The sequence below is a fragment of the Ischnura elegans genome, chromosome 10, assembly GCF_921293095.1.
Source record: "Ischnura elegans chromosome 10, ioIscEleg1.1, whole genome shotgun sequence".
Classification (NCBI taxonomy): domain Eukaryota; kingdom Metazoa; phylum Arthropoda; class Insecta; order Odonata; family Coenagrionidae; genus Ischnura; species Ischnura elegans.
The window spans coordinates 83711353-83728040 of NC_060255.1; the positions used below are offsets into that span (position 1 = coordinate 83711353).

General features: G+C 35.9%; 1 protein-coding gene across 2 annotated transcripts in view; it reads right to left on the reverse strand.

The window, feature by feature from the left end:
- Positions 1-241: 241 nt before the first annotated feature.
- The window catches only part of LOC124166716 (tyrosine-protein phosphatase non-receptor type 9), a 451931-nt gene continuing 435484 nt past the window's right edge, over positions 242-16688 (reverse strand). For both annotated transcript variants that reach the window (XM_046544372.1, XM_046544371.1), the window contains exons 9-12: positions 14443-14603; positions 11324-11553; positions 10687-10894; positions 242-1786 (exon numbers count right to left, since the gene is read on the reverse strand). In XM_046544372.1, the coding sequence (XP_046400328.1) occupies positions 1554-1786; positions 10687-10894; positions 11324-11553; positions 14443-14603 (832 nt within the window). In that variant the 3' untranslated portion in view covers positions 242-1553. The remainder of the gene's footprint in view (positions 1787-10686; positions 10895-11323; positions 11554-14442; positions 14604-16688) is intronic.

The window sequence follows — 16688 nt, forward strand, 5'->3', positions numbered from 1 at the left end:
ATCTCGGAGTCATCTGTCCGTCTTACCTTCTGAGTGTGTAATTTAAGCACGACGAAAAAAACTGCTCTCATCCTAGTGCCACATTATGTCCTTCGTTTGTGCTGTTAAAATGCGTATATAATATTTATATATTCTGCGCCTTCTATACATATTATTAGCGAGACTAATGTGACGTAATTCGAGGTACGCAGCTAATTGATATTCAAGGCAGTTGTGGAGTCAAAGACAGTGAATTTAAAAATTGGAACTTCATATTTTACTTTTATTTCGTCAGGAATGGCTGACACGGATAGGAAAAATCACATATTGTGGTGAAGTTTTGCCAGTTTTCTCTTCACTGGAGGTGACGTACAATTACACCATATGTTAAGTGGACAAAAATCGACGATGACTACAGGAATCTCAATTGCATTCCAGTCATCCTCAAATTTGAATTGACATTACACTTATTGTCATCTGCCACTCACATATACTAGGTATAGTTACAATGCCATTTAACATGTTAAGGTTGCACCAACTTATAACCTTTCTATATAAATTGAATGCTTATTTCAACATAGGTACTTCACAGTCAGTGCATAATTCCGGACATTTTAAATATTTTATTAAAATATATAAATAATAATATTGATTGCTACACATGTTCATAATAAATTATTTATGATCAAATCTGTTCAGTCTTACATTTTATGAACAAATATTTTTATTCTGTAGCAAATGGACACTGGAAACAAATTTTTGCAATGGTAGCCGGAGAAATTGAATTAAAAACTATGGATAAAAACAAAGGTCACGCCATCATTACTTGATATGCAAGGAATTTTAACAATCCTTATCCATGGAGGCTTAGAATTTTCTGCCAGGAACAGCCTTCAATGATGGTACACAGGAATTAAGGTTAAATGAAAATATTAGTTCATATCTTCACCCAAGAAAGGAACTTTGGTATCTATCCTGAGTTCCTACAAATATTTTTCAAGTAACATTAATGTACTTCACAATATGATATGATAAATTACATATTTAAGATAAAATAAATTCAATGTGATGGAAAAGATAAGGTGAATGAAGTATGACATATTTACATAAATATACAGAACACACAAGATGTACCAATGGTACAGGTTCTTCAATCATCGAACCCGCTGATTTAAGTAATTTTAAATGGGTCTAGGAACGAGATTCCTCAAATCTATATGAAATGATATCACAATCTTAATTGGCCCGTAACTCTTGATGCCAAAGTAGTGAGACTCATAAAAATCCATCATTTCACAGAGCACCAAACAAGATGGTTGCATTCCATAAGTAAAATTTTCACCCTAAAAAATGCTGCAACATCGTAAGGCATCCTGTTTTCTTAATGAGTCCATCTCACACACTTATATTGATTGCTGTTCTTATACAAACTTTGGACAAGAATGTGCTTGTTTCTTGATCCCATTAGAATGGAATAAATCACAACCTCAGGGACCTTGCGACACCTCTAGCAAAACAGGTGTTGAAACTAAGCATCCACAGGAACCATTTTGTCTTGGTAGCACTCATTTCATTCACTCTGAGTCAACATCAGCAGAGTCATCAAAGCCTGAGAGATCTATATGGGGAGGTATAAGTCCCTGGGAAAGTGCATGCTCTATGAGGGCCAAGTGACAGAACACATATTGGTCAGGCATTTGTATACTGTGGGCTCGCTGGGCTCTTATGCGTTCAACAGTTCCTTGGACATCAACAGTTCCTTCTTCCTCAAGACGACGGAGGCATATATCCAAGGTACAAAATGTGCCTGTAAAGTAAGAACAAAAATGTCATTATCATTGCCGACTAAAAGCCCTCAATTTTTGAGATGTATAAAATAAAGGACCCAACAACTCAATCCCAAGTCAAACTAATAAATTATCACAACATTAATACAAACAAATATAGATAGCTTTGGCTTCTTTCCTCATAGGCCAAAACAAATGGTAGGAGGGGTTAGATTTGCATATAAAAATGATGTCCTGCAATACCACAGAGTGGCTGCTCTGCATTTGAAGAAGCTTAATACAGTACAGTTGAGACTTGATTATCCAGCATTCTATGAACTATGCCTTACATTGTACATCTGTCATTTCCCCAGTCTGTCTCCCACACACTCCCCGACTATTATTCAAGGAAATATCCACAGACTAGCCAGCAGTGTACCTTTATGACGTCACCTAAAAGGGCACTTCAAGTTCAAAAATTCCAAAGGGGAAGAAAAATTTGCCTTGCCAGGGATTTGGACACAAATATCCTGATTTCATGCCAGGTGTTCTACTATCGAACTACCGAGTTATCTTCTCCCTCCGTGGACTTACTCCTTTGCCTTCCCCCAAACCTTATCTATTCACACTTCTCACCTAAAAGCAGTGAAACATTGCAATCGAATAGGAGCCAAAGATGCAGAGAAAGCATAACACAGAAACCAAAGTAAAAATAGCGAGGAAAGATATCATAAATAGACCATCAATCTCCTTCAATAATCTGTTTATATGTCCTCCGTTGAAATGGATAATCCAAGCTCCACAGTACAGTGAGTATAAAAAATGACGACCCCTTGTTGCACATAATAGAGGCAAGGGAATATGCTATGCTAGGGGTATGAAATTTGGTGAAGATGGCAAAATCATATCCTCTCTTTAGTAAGAAAGCCCCAGAGAAATAGCCATTTGAGGTAAGTGACTCGCCTATCTCACCAAAGGTTTCAGTGCATAAGCCACAGGCTTTATAACAAGTTTATCACAATGATAACGCAAATTTCTTACATGAAACCTCTTTTTCATACTTCTAAAGGAACTGCCAACAAAAACCCAAATTCAAGTAAAATGTGAAATAGAGAAATAACGTGGTAATAATAGAGAATGAAGTGGTAAAGGAACGGACCAGATGAAATTCATGTAAAATATTGGATATTATACAATAGAACAATGCAAAAAAGAAGTTACCCTGTTATATAAATACATATGAATAAGTTTTTCTCATCTGTATTCCCTAGATATACCGACCACCATCAATCACGATATTTTGCTACCTGCTCAATAAAGGGGAAAATAAAAAACTTTTAGATTATCATGACTGGTTGTATTAGTGAAGTTTTTACGATGAGGTCAACAAACTTCTGAAAAAACAGTGGTATTAGGTGGTAGCATTCAGGGAGATTGAGTACTCAGACCACTACCACAACAGTTGTGTAATTTCCCCCTGAATGCGACTGCTACATAGCAGCTCATTGTGAGTTTCAATCATTTCTATGCGAGGTCTTTTCAGCTCCTACTTGCCTGACCACTGGTTGATGATTGGCAGGAGCTAAATTATTAGTTCTAGGCAACCAACAGTGTGTTGCTGCGTGATTCAAAAGCCCCTATGTAGCACCCACTCCACTTTTTTCTTTCAGGGAGGCTGAGAATATGCTTTGTAGTGGTCAGCTCTCGTAGTGAACAAGAGCTCTTCATCCTCGCTACCCTTCAATGCACCCAGTGAACAAATAAATTCAGTCAAAAACATTTAGTTGGATATATTTGTGTAGTGTTTGAACAAAATTATGGTTATAACCGTAACTCTATAGAAGGGGAGAATTCTTTGTCCCAAACATTTTTTTGAAGTAACTGCGAGGACACCACTACCTCCATTCTTGTAAACATATTTTATCACTAACAATGCAAATCATTCTTAGGCCATAAAATCATTTTTAAGCACCACCTAAATAACACAGAAACACGAAAAGTATGTTTACAGCAAATCAATATAAAACAAATGAATCTTTTGAGACCACTAGGTGATACAGATGATGTGATAGTCAGGGCCTCGTCAACTAAAGGGCTATCTAGGCTGCAGTCGAAGGCTAGCCTTGCATAATAATTATACGTTTTAAATTTGAAAATAATTACTTATAGCCTTGGTAAGATACTAAATCAATAGCCTTGAAAAGATACTAAATCAATAGCCTTGGGAAGCCATACACATACCATATATGGCCTACAAATTTTAATATCACAAGAAAAAGCTATTGAAATTTTACGGCCAATTTCCTATTAAATTTTACTTTCATTGGATTTGTTTATGAACATCAAAAATTTAATATCCCTCTGTCACCATTACAATTCACTTTTTCAACACTGTTCAATGACTTTAGGTTGTATATGACCAATGAATCAGAACCAGATATAAGGAGCAGCAGAAAATTATACTTTTTCTACTTATGCTCAAATCCATAGTGATGGCTTCATTACTGGAAAAATTATTGGGGTCAATTACAGTTAATTTTAGCTAAATTTAAATGATTACAAGAAAACTTAAAGATTACTTTTTAAATTTGTTGAAATTTGAAACCATTTTCTATTTTTCCTGCATGCGATCCTCAAATTTCAGTATCTATTCTCAATGGCCATATGTCCATTCAAATAAATTTAATTCAAGGAATAAATTCCCCTTGCGGCATATACATTCTCCCTTCTCATTGTATTTTTATCATAAGTTCTCACCCTTTGCACACTTTCCCCTCCATAGACCGATTAGCCTCAAGATTTATTGCTAATTATAGGACAGCCACACAGGACATCAAGCTTAGGACACTTGAGCAAAAAAGCATCCAAATCAATTATGTAGTGAGAAATGGCAAAAATGGCAGAACTACAATTGACAGAGTCCACAACCTATACCAGCAACTCCTACCAGTCACCAGTATCAGCAATACTTATCTTTCTAACTAAAATATTAGGGTGGGGTAGAGACACAAGGCTTAAGTGATTTGATGACTAGGCTTGAATCGTGCATTCCATGGGTCGTGACAAGAGGTAGTTCCTAGCATGCCAATTATCAATGTCCAGCCCCTTCAAGAAATCATCCCATATTTTCTCTCTTTCAAGGCTACGTTTTGACAACATTAGTAAATCCCACAACTCTACCTTCAATCTACTGAAAAAAAATAATCTTAAGGAAATAAGAAGAGAACCACATATGAGGCCTAATGATGGCTGTAATTTTGTTAAAAATGCATCATGTGTTATTATGTGATACTGCGATATAGTAAAAGTTAATTTTTGCTATTAAATTTGTTTATAACTCTACTTTTCCATTTCTTCTACCTCCTCCATTCCTGTGTTCCTTGTTAATTATCTGTGTTCCTTGGTCCTACCATTCCACCTTCACCTTGTCAAGAGGATGATCAAGAAATTTCCTGGCAAGGAGAAATCCTATGGCCTATTGCTGGAAGTGGATTATAAGGCCATTGTTTTTTTCATTACTTTCTCTGGTGCCTTGGTGGTATGAGACAAGTGGATATTATATATTCACTATTTGTTTTTGAGCATTGCCCATTATGGAAGAGAAATAAAATCTTTCATTAACGAGTCATCCCAAGGATTACCATTTCCTCAATTTTTCCATAAATTGTGAGGGTTGTTGCCCTCTCTCCTTAATCTCCTACTGCACCCTAGGACCCTTATTCCACTACCTGATCCCCTCAACAAAGCTGCAAATACCCTGATCCCACATAAAGCCACTACACATTGAATCAAGCTAACCAATTTCTCCTCCTTTGAAGTCCTAGAATGCTGAAACTCTTTCCTTGTCTTTCCTTTCCTGAGTCTCTTTCCAGGGTCAATCATTATCAGAAACACATTGTTATATTTTTTGCATGTGTACAACTTTGAGTGAAAATCCTCAAAGGATTTTTTCAATCATTTATCGAAGTTTTTAAAAGCTTTGAAATTTGAAACACATAGGATGGTATATGTACAGTGCACTCATGTTTGGCATTTGTTTTATGAGGAATCACTGTCATCTACCATTGGAAAGAATTATGTCTTCCACAAGGCATAATTTTAAGAAACCTCCATTATGAACACGTTTCACAGCTTTCACAACATGGTAGTATTACATCAAATTAAAAAAATCTCATCAAAATCGAAGTATCTCTTTAAGAAAAGAAACAGAAATTCCGCAATATCATCAGCCTTGATTGAATTGACTGTCTCTTATGATTACAATTACCAACAAACATGCACTACTAACTTAAGACATCAGCACAATCACCAAATTTTTTCCATGAGGCAATAAAGAATAATGATGATTATGGCCACTTGAAATCCTTCAAAATCATTGGAAAGTACCATGACAATGATATATATAAACTTACATCAATACTGAAGAAGTGCCCTGACTGTACACATTGTCACAGAGAAGCAGCACATTATCTACGGTCATAACTGTGAGATATAATATCTCAAATGAGCGCAAGGGACAGAATTCATTGCTAAAAAAAGTCAGGAAATAAGAAGTTTGGGAATAAAGCGATGTGGAAAACCATGAAGATTGTCAAAGGATACCAAGAAAAGTTTACAAGAAAGTGGGCTGCGATGGTTTGGGCATGTTCTTAGAATGGGAGATGAAATAGTCCCAAAAGCTGCATTTATACGGGTCCCAGAAGAGGATGGGCACAAGTCTGCCTTTAAGTGCTCACAAATCTCTACAACCCACCAACACAGAGATTATAAGATCTCTTCATGTTAGGAGACCCACCCATTGAAAAGAACTCAAAGCGACAAGTCAATTTAGATCGCACAAAAACTCAATCACTTGGGTTTGGTCACAGAGAAATAGTACACCTATTTTTCCCCTATATATGTATCAATTAAAAATGGAAAACTTGTGTAGGTTCCAAATGAAGAAAATAAAACAGGCAACATCATGGAGCTTGTTCCAGCATGCTAAAGAAAAAAATCTCATAAATCAGTTTGACTCAAAAACAGTGACTGACATAAGTAGAAATGGCAATAAGTTTTGACTGCTCCTAAAAAATTGAATTTTGGGGTAGAGAGGGATCCCATATGTGATCGAAATAATAACATACATAATTTGATTCTAGAATATATGAATATGACTCAATTGTTATGAGTTTTTACCGCCTATTGGTAAATGAAAGAACTGATGAGAGAGCCTCCTGAAGTATACCCTCCTCTATCCTCAGCACAGGACTGTATTGCCTCAAATTAGTAACATTGTAACGCGGGCGCTACCATGATTTACTACCACGGCTTATGCACACTGTTGAAGAGTCATATTTGACTGCTTGACCGCACCCAGCCAAGCATTCCTCCCATTGTGTTGTTAAGTTCTTGGACCAAGCAGACGTGCTTCAGAAAAAACAAGTATCCTATTGTAGAAAATACTGTAACAAAATCGCATCAGTCTCAAAAAATATATCTTTGATATATATTCATAAGAGAACTAAAGTTAACATCCTATGACTAAGATAAAATCGATAATTTACTCCAAATATGCTCATAAATCAAGCCCCTTTTCATAACATTGTCATGCCAGATCAAGTTTAAAAAGGAATTGTTTCCATTTTTTTAAAGATGTAGTACATTTAAAGTATGCAAACTTCAATATTCCTTAGGCCACGTCATTTTGGCACAGCTATCTCAGAGCACTCATCTTAGCGTGAAACAACTATGCTGAGGCCGACCTTGGTGCTAGACATTTTGGCATGAGTGGGGAACTCCAACCTGACACAAAATATCTCGGTGCAAGATACACATTTCAGACCATTGTAGTCTAACATAGCCTTATCACCAAAGAATATCTCCATGACACTCATTACTCATTAATTTAATGAATAATACGGGAGAAATTCCCCTGAAACATCTGAAAAATACCTGCAGTGGAGAACGGCATTGTGTGATCACTGCTAATATAGTTGAAAAAAAATGTCAAGAGGAATAGTAAGGATGGTTCCAAAAAGGTAAACGTGAAATAAGGGGTGTGCATGGTTGCAGTATAACTGCCAGTGCATTGGCAAATAATTTCATTAAAGGAGGCAAATAATGATTTACAAAGCATTTTTAGATGAGTTCTCCTCTTCACATCTAATTTTTGATTAATTCTATTTTTTCCATGGTTTGCAAGCAATCGCCTCATGTTCATTTTCAGGTACGTATATTCCTAACTTATTTCTTTCACCACAGAGCCAAAACTTTGCTGAAAAATATGGTATGGTACGGTATTTGGAGAAGGCGACCGACAGCTTAGGCCATTTGCACCATGATGGAAGGGTAGGTAAGGAAGGGTGAAGAGAAACCCGGCATCAGCATTAGCCTGCTCTTAACGGAAGGCACCAAGGGGACCACGGCTTAACGTCCCATTCAACGGACAGAGTGTTGAGCTTGAAATGTCCTCCACACAACATTCAAGCTGGGATCAGGCAGTCTCTGAAAATTCTCTGCTACCGCTGGGATTTGAACCTGAGCTAACAGAGTGGGAAGCCAACACTCAAGCCACCACACCAACCCAATCTGGAAGATACCTATCATACATGGTTCACATCTATGCACGAAAAATTGCCTCAGGGGTCCTTTAAGCCCATAGAAACTTATAAGACCTCCAGTGAGGAGTCAAATGAGACTTTTTTCTCTTATTCAAACATGTTATCCATAGCTACGTGGATATTAAAATGACCTCGGAGGTTTGAATTCTAGGGCCTGAGGCCTCAAAACTGTGAATTTTTAAAAAGTCTCATAAGTATGTGGTTAGGGAGTAAGTAAATATATTACAATAGAATGTTTACAGGCTAGTTTAATGTTGTGTATTATTTTACTTCAGGTTTAAGATAAAGGCCCTTGAATTTGAGCCTCAATGGGCTTCATACTAGGCCTTCAGGATATCTATTACAGAAATTTTTCCACTATTCTACTTGTATGATAACAATTAGCCAGAAGCTAGACAGTTATCAGTTTCCATTAATGCTTTCTTGAGGAGTAAATGGTGCCGTCAACTCAGCTCTGAAATCACAATGTATTGAATGAATTCAGTAGATGAAGGGACAATTAGACATGAGGAAAAATAAACCTTTCTAATTCTATGATTACCATAATTTAAAAATAAAACAATGCTGAAGTTGCAGCCCAATTTTCATAAGTTAGAGACATCATTAGATTTTCAGCTTGTTAATTTCTTCAGAGAGAATCCCTCATTGAAGGAAGGGAATGCTGACAAGAGTGTATAAAACAACCCACAAAATGCCTATTCTCGAGACCTAGGAGTGGCTGAGATGCAATGACCTACTAGTCAGGAGATGGTGATGTCATCAACCTCAATGAATGAGGTACGTAGCCAGTAATTTGCTTTGGAGGAACTTGGATGTATGCGGGTCGTTTCTACTGATGTTTTGTTTAATTCACCCATTGGAAAACCATACATTTCATTAAATCAGCTATAAATTTTGTTTGCATAATGCTAAAAGTTATAATCATCACTGGTCATTGGCAGACATTATGAAGTGTAACGACATACATCGAAAAACAGAGTCAGACAATAGCAGCCCCAAAAGCCTCCTCTTCCTCCCCCTGCTATGTACCTGAAATCAATATTAGTACAAGGAGAGTGAATGGAAGGGAATGACTATATAGTTATCAAGTACAAGGAAATAGGTTATGAGATGATTAAGTAAACAGAAAAGCACAGCATATCATGGGCTGAAAAAGCAGTTGAGGTTTGAAAGCACAGAATGCAGATTCATGTCATCTGAGAGTAACCAAATTTATGAGGGATAACATCATGCCAACTACACTGTAATTGGATCATAGATGGTCATATGACAAGGGAACTGAGTTTTTGCTGTTTCCTTAAATTTGAAGTGTTCCTCCCTACCCTCAAAATAACTGACAACTGCTCTCATTGGATCAAATTATGCAGTCAGTTTTTTTGAGCCATTATGCAAAGTGCACAATGGCGTAAATAAACTGACCTGCTGAATTCCGCATACATATACTCAACATGATTAGATTTCATACATCTTATACATTCTCATACAATGCAATAAACATACATGCATGTAGACATAGCTGGGTCCTGTAAATGGGAATGATTATATTTCTAATTAAATAAGTGAATAATAGTCGAATATTAGATAGTGAAAATATTTTAGAACAAATTTGTCACACCAATTCAATGATACCTACTAAAATTAGAATGGTAATTATGTACTGCTGAAAATGATTATTACAATGACAAATCACATGAAGAGGGTCCAAAGTCCAAGAAAGAAATTTAGAAGCTAAATAACTTCAGTAAGACATAAGTATGTACTACCTCAGAGTAAGCTTAAGCTCTACCATTAAAAATTAATAGTTCTGTGAGATAGGCTTTAAGTCTAGCCTGGACAAACTCGTATTACAGAAAACTCTAATCCAACTCCCTTTGCTACCAGGAAATTGTTGCTAGATACGATAGTATTTGTTTTAGGAAGTAAATTATGGGAAATGAATGTACCATGTAGCCATAACTTCAATAATTCCACCATTAAAGCTAAAAAACATCAGAAAGATAAATTTCAGCTTTTAACAAAAAGTTCTCTGCAGAAAACTGAAATTTCAATTCCTTCATAAAGGTTTATACACTAAATTTCAACTACGAGAGGTTTATTGCTTTCACTAACCAGATACCTACACAACTGATCAAATATGAAAACTTATTAATTAATCATCAATAAAAAAATTATAATCATTTAAAATTACAACATAAGGAGCGAAATTTAATAAGCTACAATGACTGATTGGATATTGCATTTACTCAGGACTTACCATACCTACATTGTTCCTAACATATAAAGGGTAGCATAGTCACATTTCTAACTCTGTAGCCTTGAAAACTGGATAAGAAACGCACCTGTTCGACCAATGCCTGCGCTGCAATGCACAACAATGGGAGGACCACGAGGGTGGCCAGCCCAAGTATCACTAAGCGCTTGGACCATTTCACTCTGATTAAGACGGACACATTCCAAGAACTGCAGCATGGCCAGAGCACTGTGAGGGACACCGTAATCAGGCCATGAGGTAAACTGCAGGTGCCGCACTTCTCTGGACTCCTCCAGCTAGAAATAAAACGATAAGCATGGCCATGATTTTATGATGAACCATTTTTTTATTAAGTGTACAGCAAACTGCCCTGATTACTGTAGTCTTCAAAATTTTTATTCTGAAATCTTCTACGTTAGTGTATAATGCATTACTTACATTAAAAGTTAAAATACTACATTAAGAGCTATATTTGCTCAAGCTTTTTAGTGTCTGCAAAATTCTGTGGTCTTTGCTTCATATTACAAAAGAATAGTTTGCCCTGGCTGACATGACTGGGCCAAAGTCACTTTATAATGCATTAACTTGAAAAATATCTTTACAAACTCATAGTGACATAAGGCTTACTTGATTACCTAATGGCTAATTACAGTAATTACCCATTGATATGATCCACTTCAGCCATTATTGATAATGTAGTGATTAAAATAAATATTTTGCACTACCTTGGTATTGTTCAGTTGGAGAGAAGATATGGTGTAATCAGGATGTTGCTCCATAGTGACTGTAGTAATTTCAAACATCCCATGGGTTACAGAGGAACCTTCCTCAGGAGACCAGTATTGTCCACACTTAATTCTACCACGTTCTATAACACGTGTAGTCATAACAACTACTAGCACATGTTGTTCCCATATCATTCGCCAGAAATCTTCATAAGTCCTAGGTAATGGACCTACAGGGCAGAGAAATTAGTTAATCACAATGCTAAAAAAAAAGAAAATCTAAATCTAAGTTAGTGACAATTTATTAAATGCACTATTTAATTTCAGTAGAATACTAATCTTGGGTACCCTTCTAAATAACGTAAAAATAAATTGAGCAGACCCTGGTTTATGATTTCCCAGTTTTAGATTTTTTTCCAATCTTTGCTGCAACATTAACATATATGTATACGTGGAATACACAAAACTGCAATATGACTAAATAGAAGCAGGCAGTATCAACGACATTACAGGATACTGAATGTTTCATGATAGATATATCAAAAACAACTGAAAAATAGTTTTAAAAATCTCAAAGCCTTCAATTGCACTTGCAATTAATGTGGCTAAAATTTTAGAAGAAGCAAACAAAATGTTGGTATTATTCTCATGTTGTCAATTCTTGGTATCAGCTAATGCCAGACACATGATAATATCAATGAACATGATTTTTTTGTGCTTTCAATACTTGTGTCACTCAAATAATTACTACTTTTTTAATGATATTGATTTCCATATTGCAACTGCTTACAATGACAAGAACAAATATGTTCAAGCAAACAGAATCAGACCTCTTTTTTATTTTTCTGGCCGTACATTAATTAACCATTTCCAGTGATAATTCAATAGCAATATAATTTCAAATTGTGTTCATTCAGAGGGAGTGAGAGCTCAGGGCTCTCATTCAGCATGGAAGCAGACCACTTCATAGCATATTCTCAGTCTCCCTGAAAGGGTAATGTAGTTCGAACACTATGTAGGAGCTTTTGAATCATTCAACAACATACCATTGGCCATTAGAACTAAAATTTGAGCTCCCATCAATCAGCGATGTGTACTCAGGCAAGCAGTGGCTGAAAAGACCTCTCAGATAAATGACTGAGCACTCACAGAGCTACAATGCCATGGTCGCATTCAAGGGAATATTCCAAAGATATTGCGGTAGTATTCTGAGTGTGCATTCCCCCAGCCCAATTCTAACTAAAAAGCCACTCTTCCCATACTACTCCTTATAGCTACTGTAGAGTACAACGGAGAGTCATGAAGAAAAGTATGTTTTTGGGTGCTGCTATCACATCAATGAGCCACAAAAATATTTTTTCTCAAGGAGAAGAAAGTAAATTTAAAAGATGATAAAAATATTGAAATTTACAGAATACAATGTAACCCTGATCTATCCTTCTAGCATTGATCATTTGCAGATCATGGTCTCGATGTATCACTTTCCGGCATCTATTATTTGACAAAAATGAAACCAAGTATTTACTATGTGTCATAAAAGGCAAAATATGTACGACCAAGACTCAGCGTTCTAGCAAAACTAGATTTCCTCACAGTTGAGCTTCTTGGCAGATGATCCATCCATTTTTTTCCAAAAACAGAATATTAGGTAACAATTTACAAGTTATGCTATAAATCTCGCTTGTCAGGTTACTGATGAAGTGATATCTTCTCAGGATATTTTGTTACTCCCTACCAGCTATTCAAATTGATCTGCTTATTTAGTGCTTCACTAGTTAGAAGTGAGTGGCTAAGTTGCCTTCTCTTTAGGACTGAAAATTTTGCAGTACAGTCATATACATAGTTACACTTAACCCTCGGGAGTCAGCTTCATGTCTACATACATAGAGATTGCATAGCTCCTTGTGATCAGCCAAGCCTCGCCTGAGTGGAGACAGTTTGCTGGAGCGCATGGAGCATTCGGAATATGAGTACATTGATATTATCACCTCTAAAAAGAAGATCTCAGTGAGTCCTTGATGCAAAACAAAATATATGGCTATATGTATAATGAATGATATGTTATTTGATTTACATAAATTATGATACATTGTGGGTATTGGATGTTACTTATTTACTATTTGCTCATTTGTGTGTTTGCCCCCAATTTTCACATCAGAAAGAAATCCATAGCAAATGTGGAGACAGTGTGCAAACATCTTGAACAAGGTGACATGTTCCTTTAGGATCTTTGAAAAAGATATTATTCGAACCAAGTATATGCCCTGGGAGTTTCCAAAAAATTCAAATATGTACTCCTCTAAACAGCTAAATTCCTAAATAAAATCTTTAAATAATATCACAATTATTCACCCAAATCCCACTTTTCCAGCTCTCTTGTCAAATTTCCCAGCACTCATCATTTTTTTCAACTATCTCCTTCAAAAATGATTGATTGAGCTTTGAGAGATTGAATTTGAATGCCAATGCAATTCATGAAGAATGAATCCATTCAATGAAATATGCAAACAAACTCATTAAGATGATAAATTCATTATCATTTGTTTAGCATAATTTGATAAAGATGCCATTTACTTCCATTGTGCGAGTATCCTTTAGACCCTTTTCATTACTTCTATTATACTGACTTTTCCTTGAGCATTCAATAAGTGAAAACATTCCCCTTAGCATTTCTCCCTTTCAGAACTTGAAATATTACAATAAAACTTATAATTTAAAATTTATTTAATCCAACTAGTTTCACTTCTTACAACATCATATTGACCTAATTATGTTTCTAAGTACCATAGCAGATTAAATATAAATCTTTTTCAAGAGAAGTAATATATTGCTTCCACACCATCTTGCCTGAGACATAATAGAATAGGTTTTACTCTTTCCTTAATTCCATTAACAAACATATTAGAGTCGCTTCACTAAAATAATTATAGAAAATAAATAATTTATCATAGCAATTTTTAATTCTCATTTAAATTCAATCAAAAAGAGGTAAGATTCATATGCAGTGTATTATTAACACACCAGGAGGCTATATTTTATCCAGTAATCTAAGTACTCCTATTATCTAAGAGCACAGAAAATGTAAAAAATAGTACACTACATGAAATGCTATCACCTACCTTGTGAAGAGATGAATGCATTCTTTTGCTTGTACCCATCCACAAAATTAGCATTAATATAATCACTACAAGGATCCTCATCTATTTGGGAGAGGAGAACTCTGCTATGGTCATAACAAAGAACATCAGTATACCGGTTCTTCGCTTGGTTGGCCCTGAGCCTATAAAAAATGATGATTAAAAAAATGTGATTTCTTCAATAATTTGCAACAGCTGTGATTAAAATATCAGAATTTTAAAAATGATTTACATTCTATTCTGAAAATTCTACCTTGCAAATTGCATAGCAATCAAAAATGAAAGGAGAAAAAACCACAGAAGGATATTTTTGAAAGCATCAATAGGCAAGTTAATTTGATGAGAAATGACCACAATCTTACATGACAATTCACAAATGAGCTCCAATGAAGAAAATATCTCACTTCCATTAGCATCTACTTAAGTACTATGGGCACTATAGAAAATTCGATGCTGTTTTTTTTAACTTGGCAATAAATGCTAGATGTCTTTTTCTTTGGAGGTAATTTGTAAATATTAGGGGTGGACGGATCCGGGATTTTTTTCAAACCCGGATCCGGATCGGATATCCGAAGATCTGGCTCCAAAAATCCTTGATTTTTGGAGCCAGATCTTCGGATATTTTCCGATCCTAATGCATTTTCAATAGTCTGCCATAAAACGAAGTAATATTCAAGTTTCTTCTGGGTAAATACAATAAAAGGAATGCTATTTAGATTTACATACACGTCTGAACATTTTACTGATTAAAAATCGTTTTTATAAGCTTTCAAATTATTTTTTAAAAACAATAAAATCTTTACACACTCATGTTACACTGTTACGCTTGCGTTTGGAAATGAAAAGAAGTTTCAATCTTCGGATAAACCATTGACTGATTTTTGATATTCCTCACATAAGTTTCCCCAGAATTTTATTTTTTCTCATCGCATACTGACTTGTGTTTCACCCACAAATGCTTCAGTTGCGGTGAGGTGGATTTTCCACTTCCTCGCGATAGTTTCATGTCACAGTCCACGCACATGATGCCAATGTCTCTTTAAGTCAATAAAAATGTTTCTACGCAATGAAAGACATTTTTATCGGTATATCATTCAATTAAATAGCAACTGCGCAATCTGCAACACAATTAACAATGTTTAGAAAAACATTAGCACCACGTGCGACGAGCTGTGGGAACAGAACAAGGCGACCGCTCAGCAAGAGGAAAGGGTGGGTAGCACAAGCGGGTGAAGGAGAGGTGGAGGGGAAGGAAAGCAATCCCTTCGTATTTCACGCAACGTCACGATGAATGAGAGAGTCAAGGACGAACATGTTAGATCTTGCTATTTTGTCACGTCGTTGCCTTCAATGGGAAGCCGGGCGACCTATGTGATCTATAAAGTTGTCGTTTCCAGGCCGGATCTTCTTGTTTGACAGTACTGATGCTACCCCTGTTTCTTTGAAAATTGTGCTGCTTGAACAATGTTGAATATTGGTATGGTCTCGTTGTAACAAAATAAACCTTGTGACAATTAATTTGAGCTTAAAAAAATAAATATGCTAGAAATGCGACGTTTTTGCTCTCATTCTTTCTTGAATCTCACGCACGTCATCCAATTGCCGAAAACTATCGAGACATATTCGGGTCCAGTAAGTGACACAACTAGCATTTATTCTCCAGAAACAGAGAACTGAAGCAGGTAAGATGAAAAAGGTCAGTTGGTGAGATGGGGTACTTATGAAACACCCTTCTATTGTTCTCTTGTAACTTGATATTTTTCATTAAGATAATGATTTATGGACTGTGTGGTCCTGGAAAGGAAATAAAATATCAGATGCATGGGGTAATGGATGGCTGAGGGTGTTTTTTTATCTGCGACATAATCACTTTTGACGTGGTTGTTATCCGATATTTGTTCAATCTCTTTGTAAGAATCACACTAAATGCCAGTTGTATTTTGGCATAAAAATTTTTGCTGCTGAAATTCTGTAGCATAACTCATACGAGAGCTTTTAAACAAAATGGTTCATAAGTAGTCCAAGCATTGCAGTGCAACGCCGAATGCAAAGGTAGAATCGAAAATCTTTCCACTCCCTCGTATGGGATACTGCATTCACTGTAGCTTAAATTTAAAATTTCTGATCCAGATCAGATGCCTTCAGCAAATTTGGATCCGAAGCATCCAATCCAACCATCCCTAGTAAACATGTATTCAGATGGGATTCTTGTCCTTTGTCATCAAGCG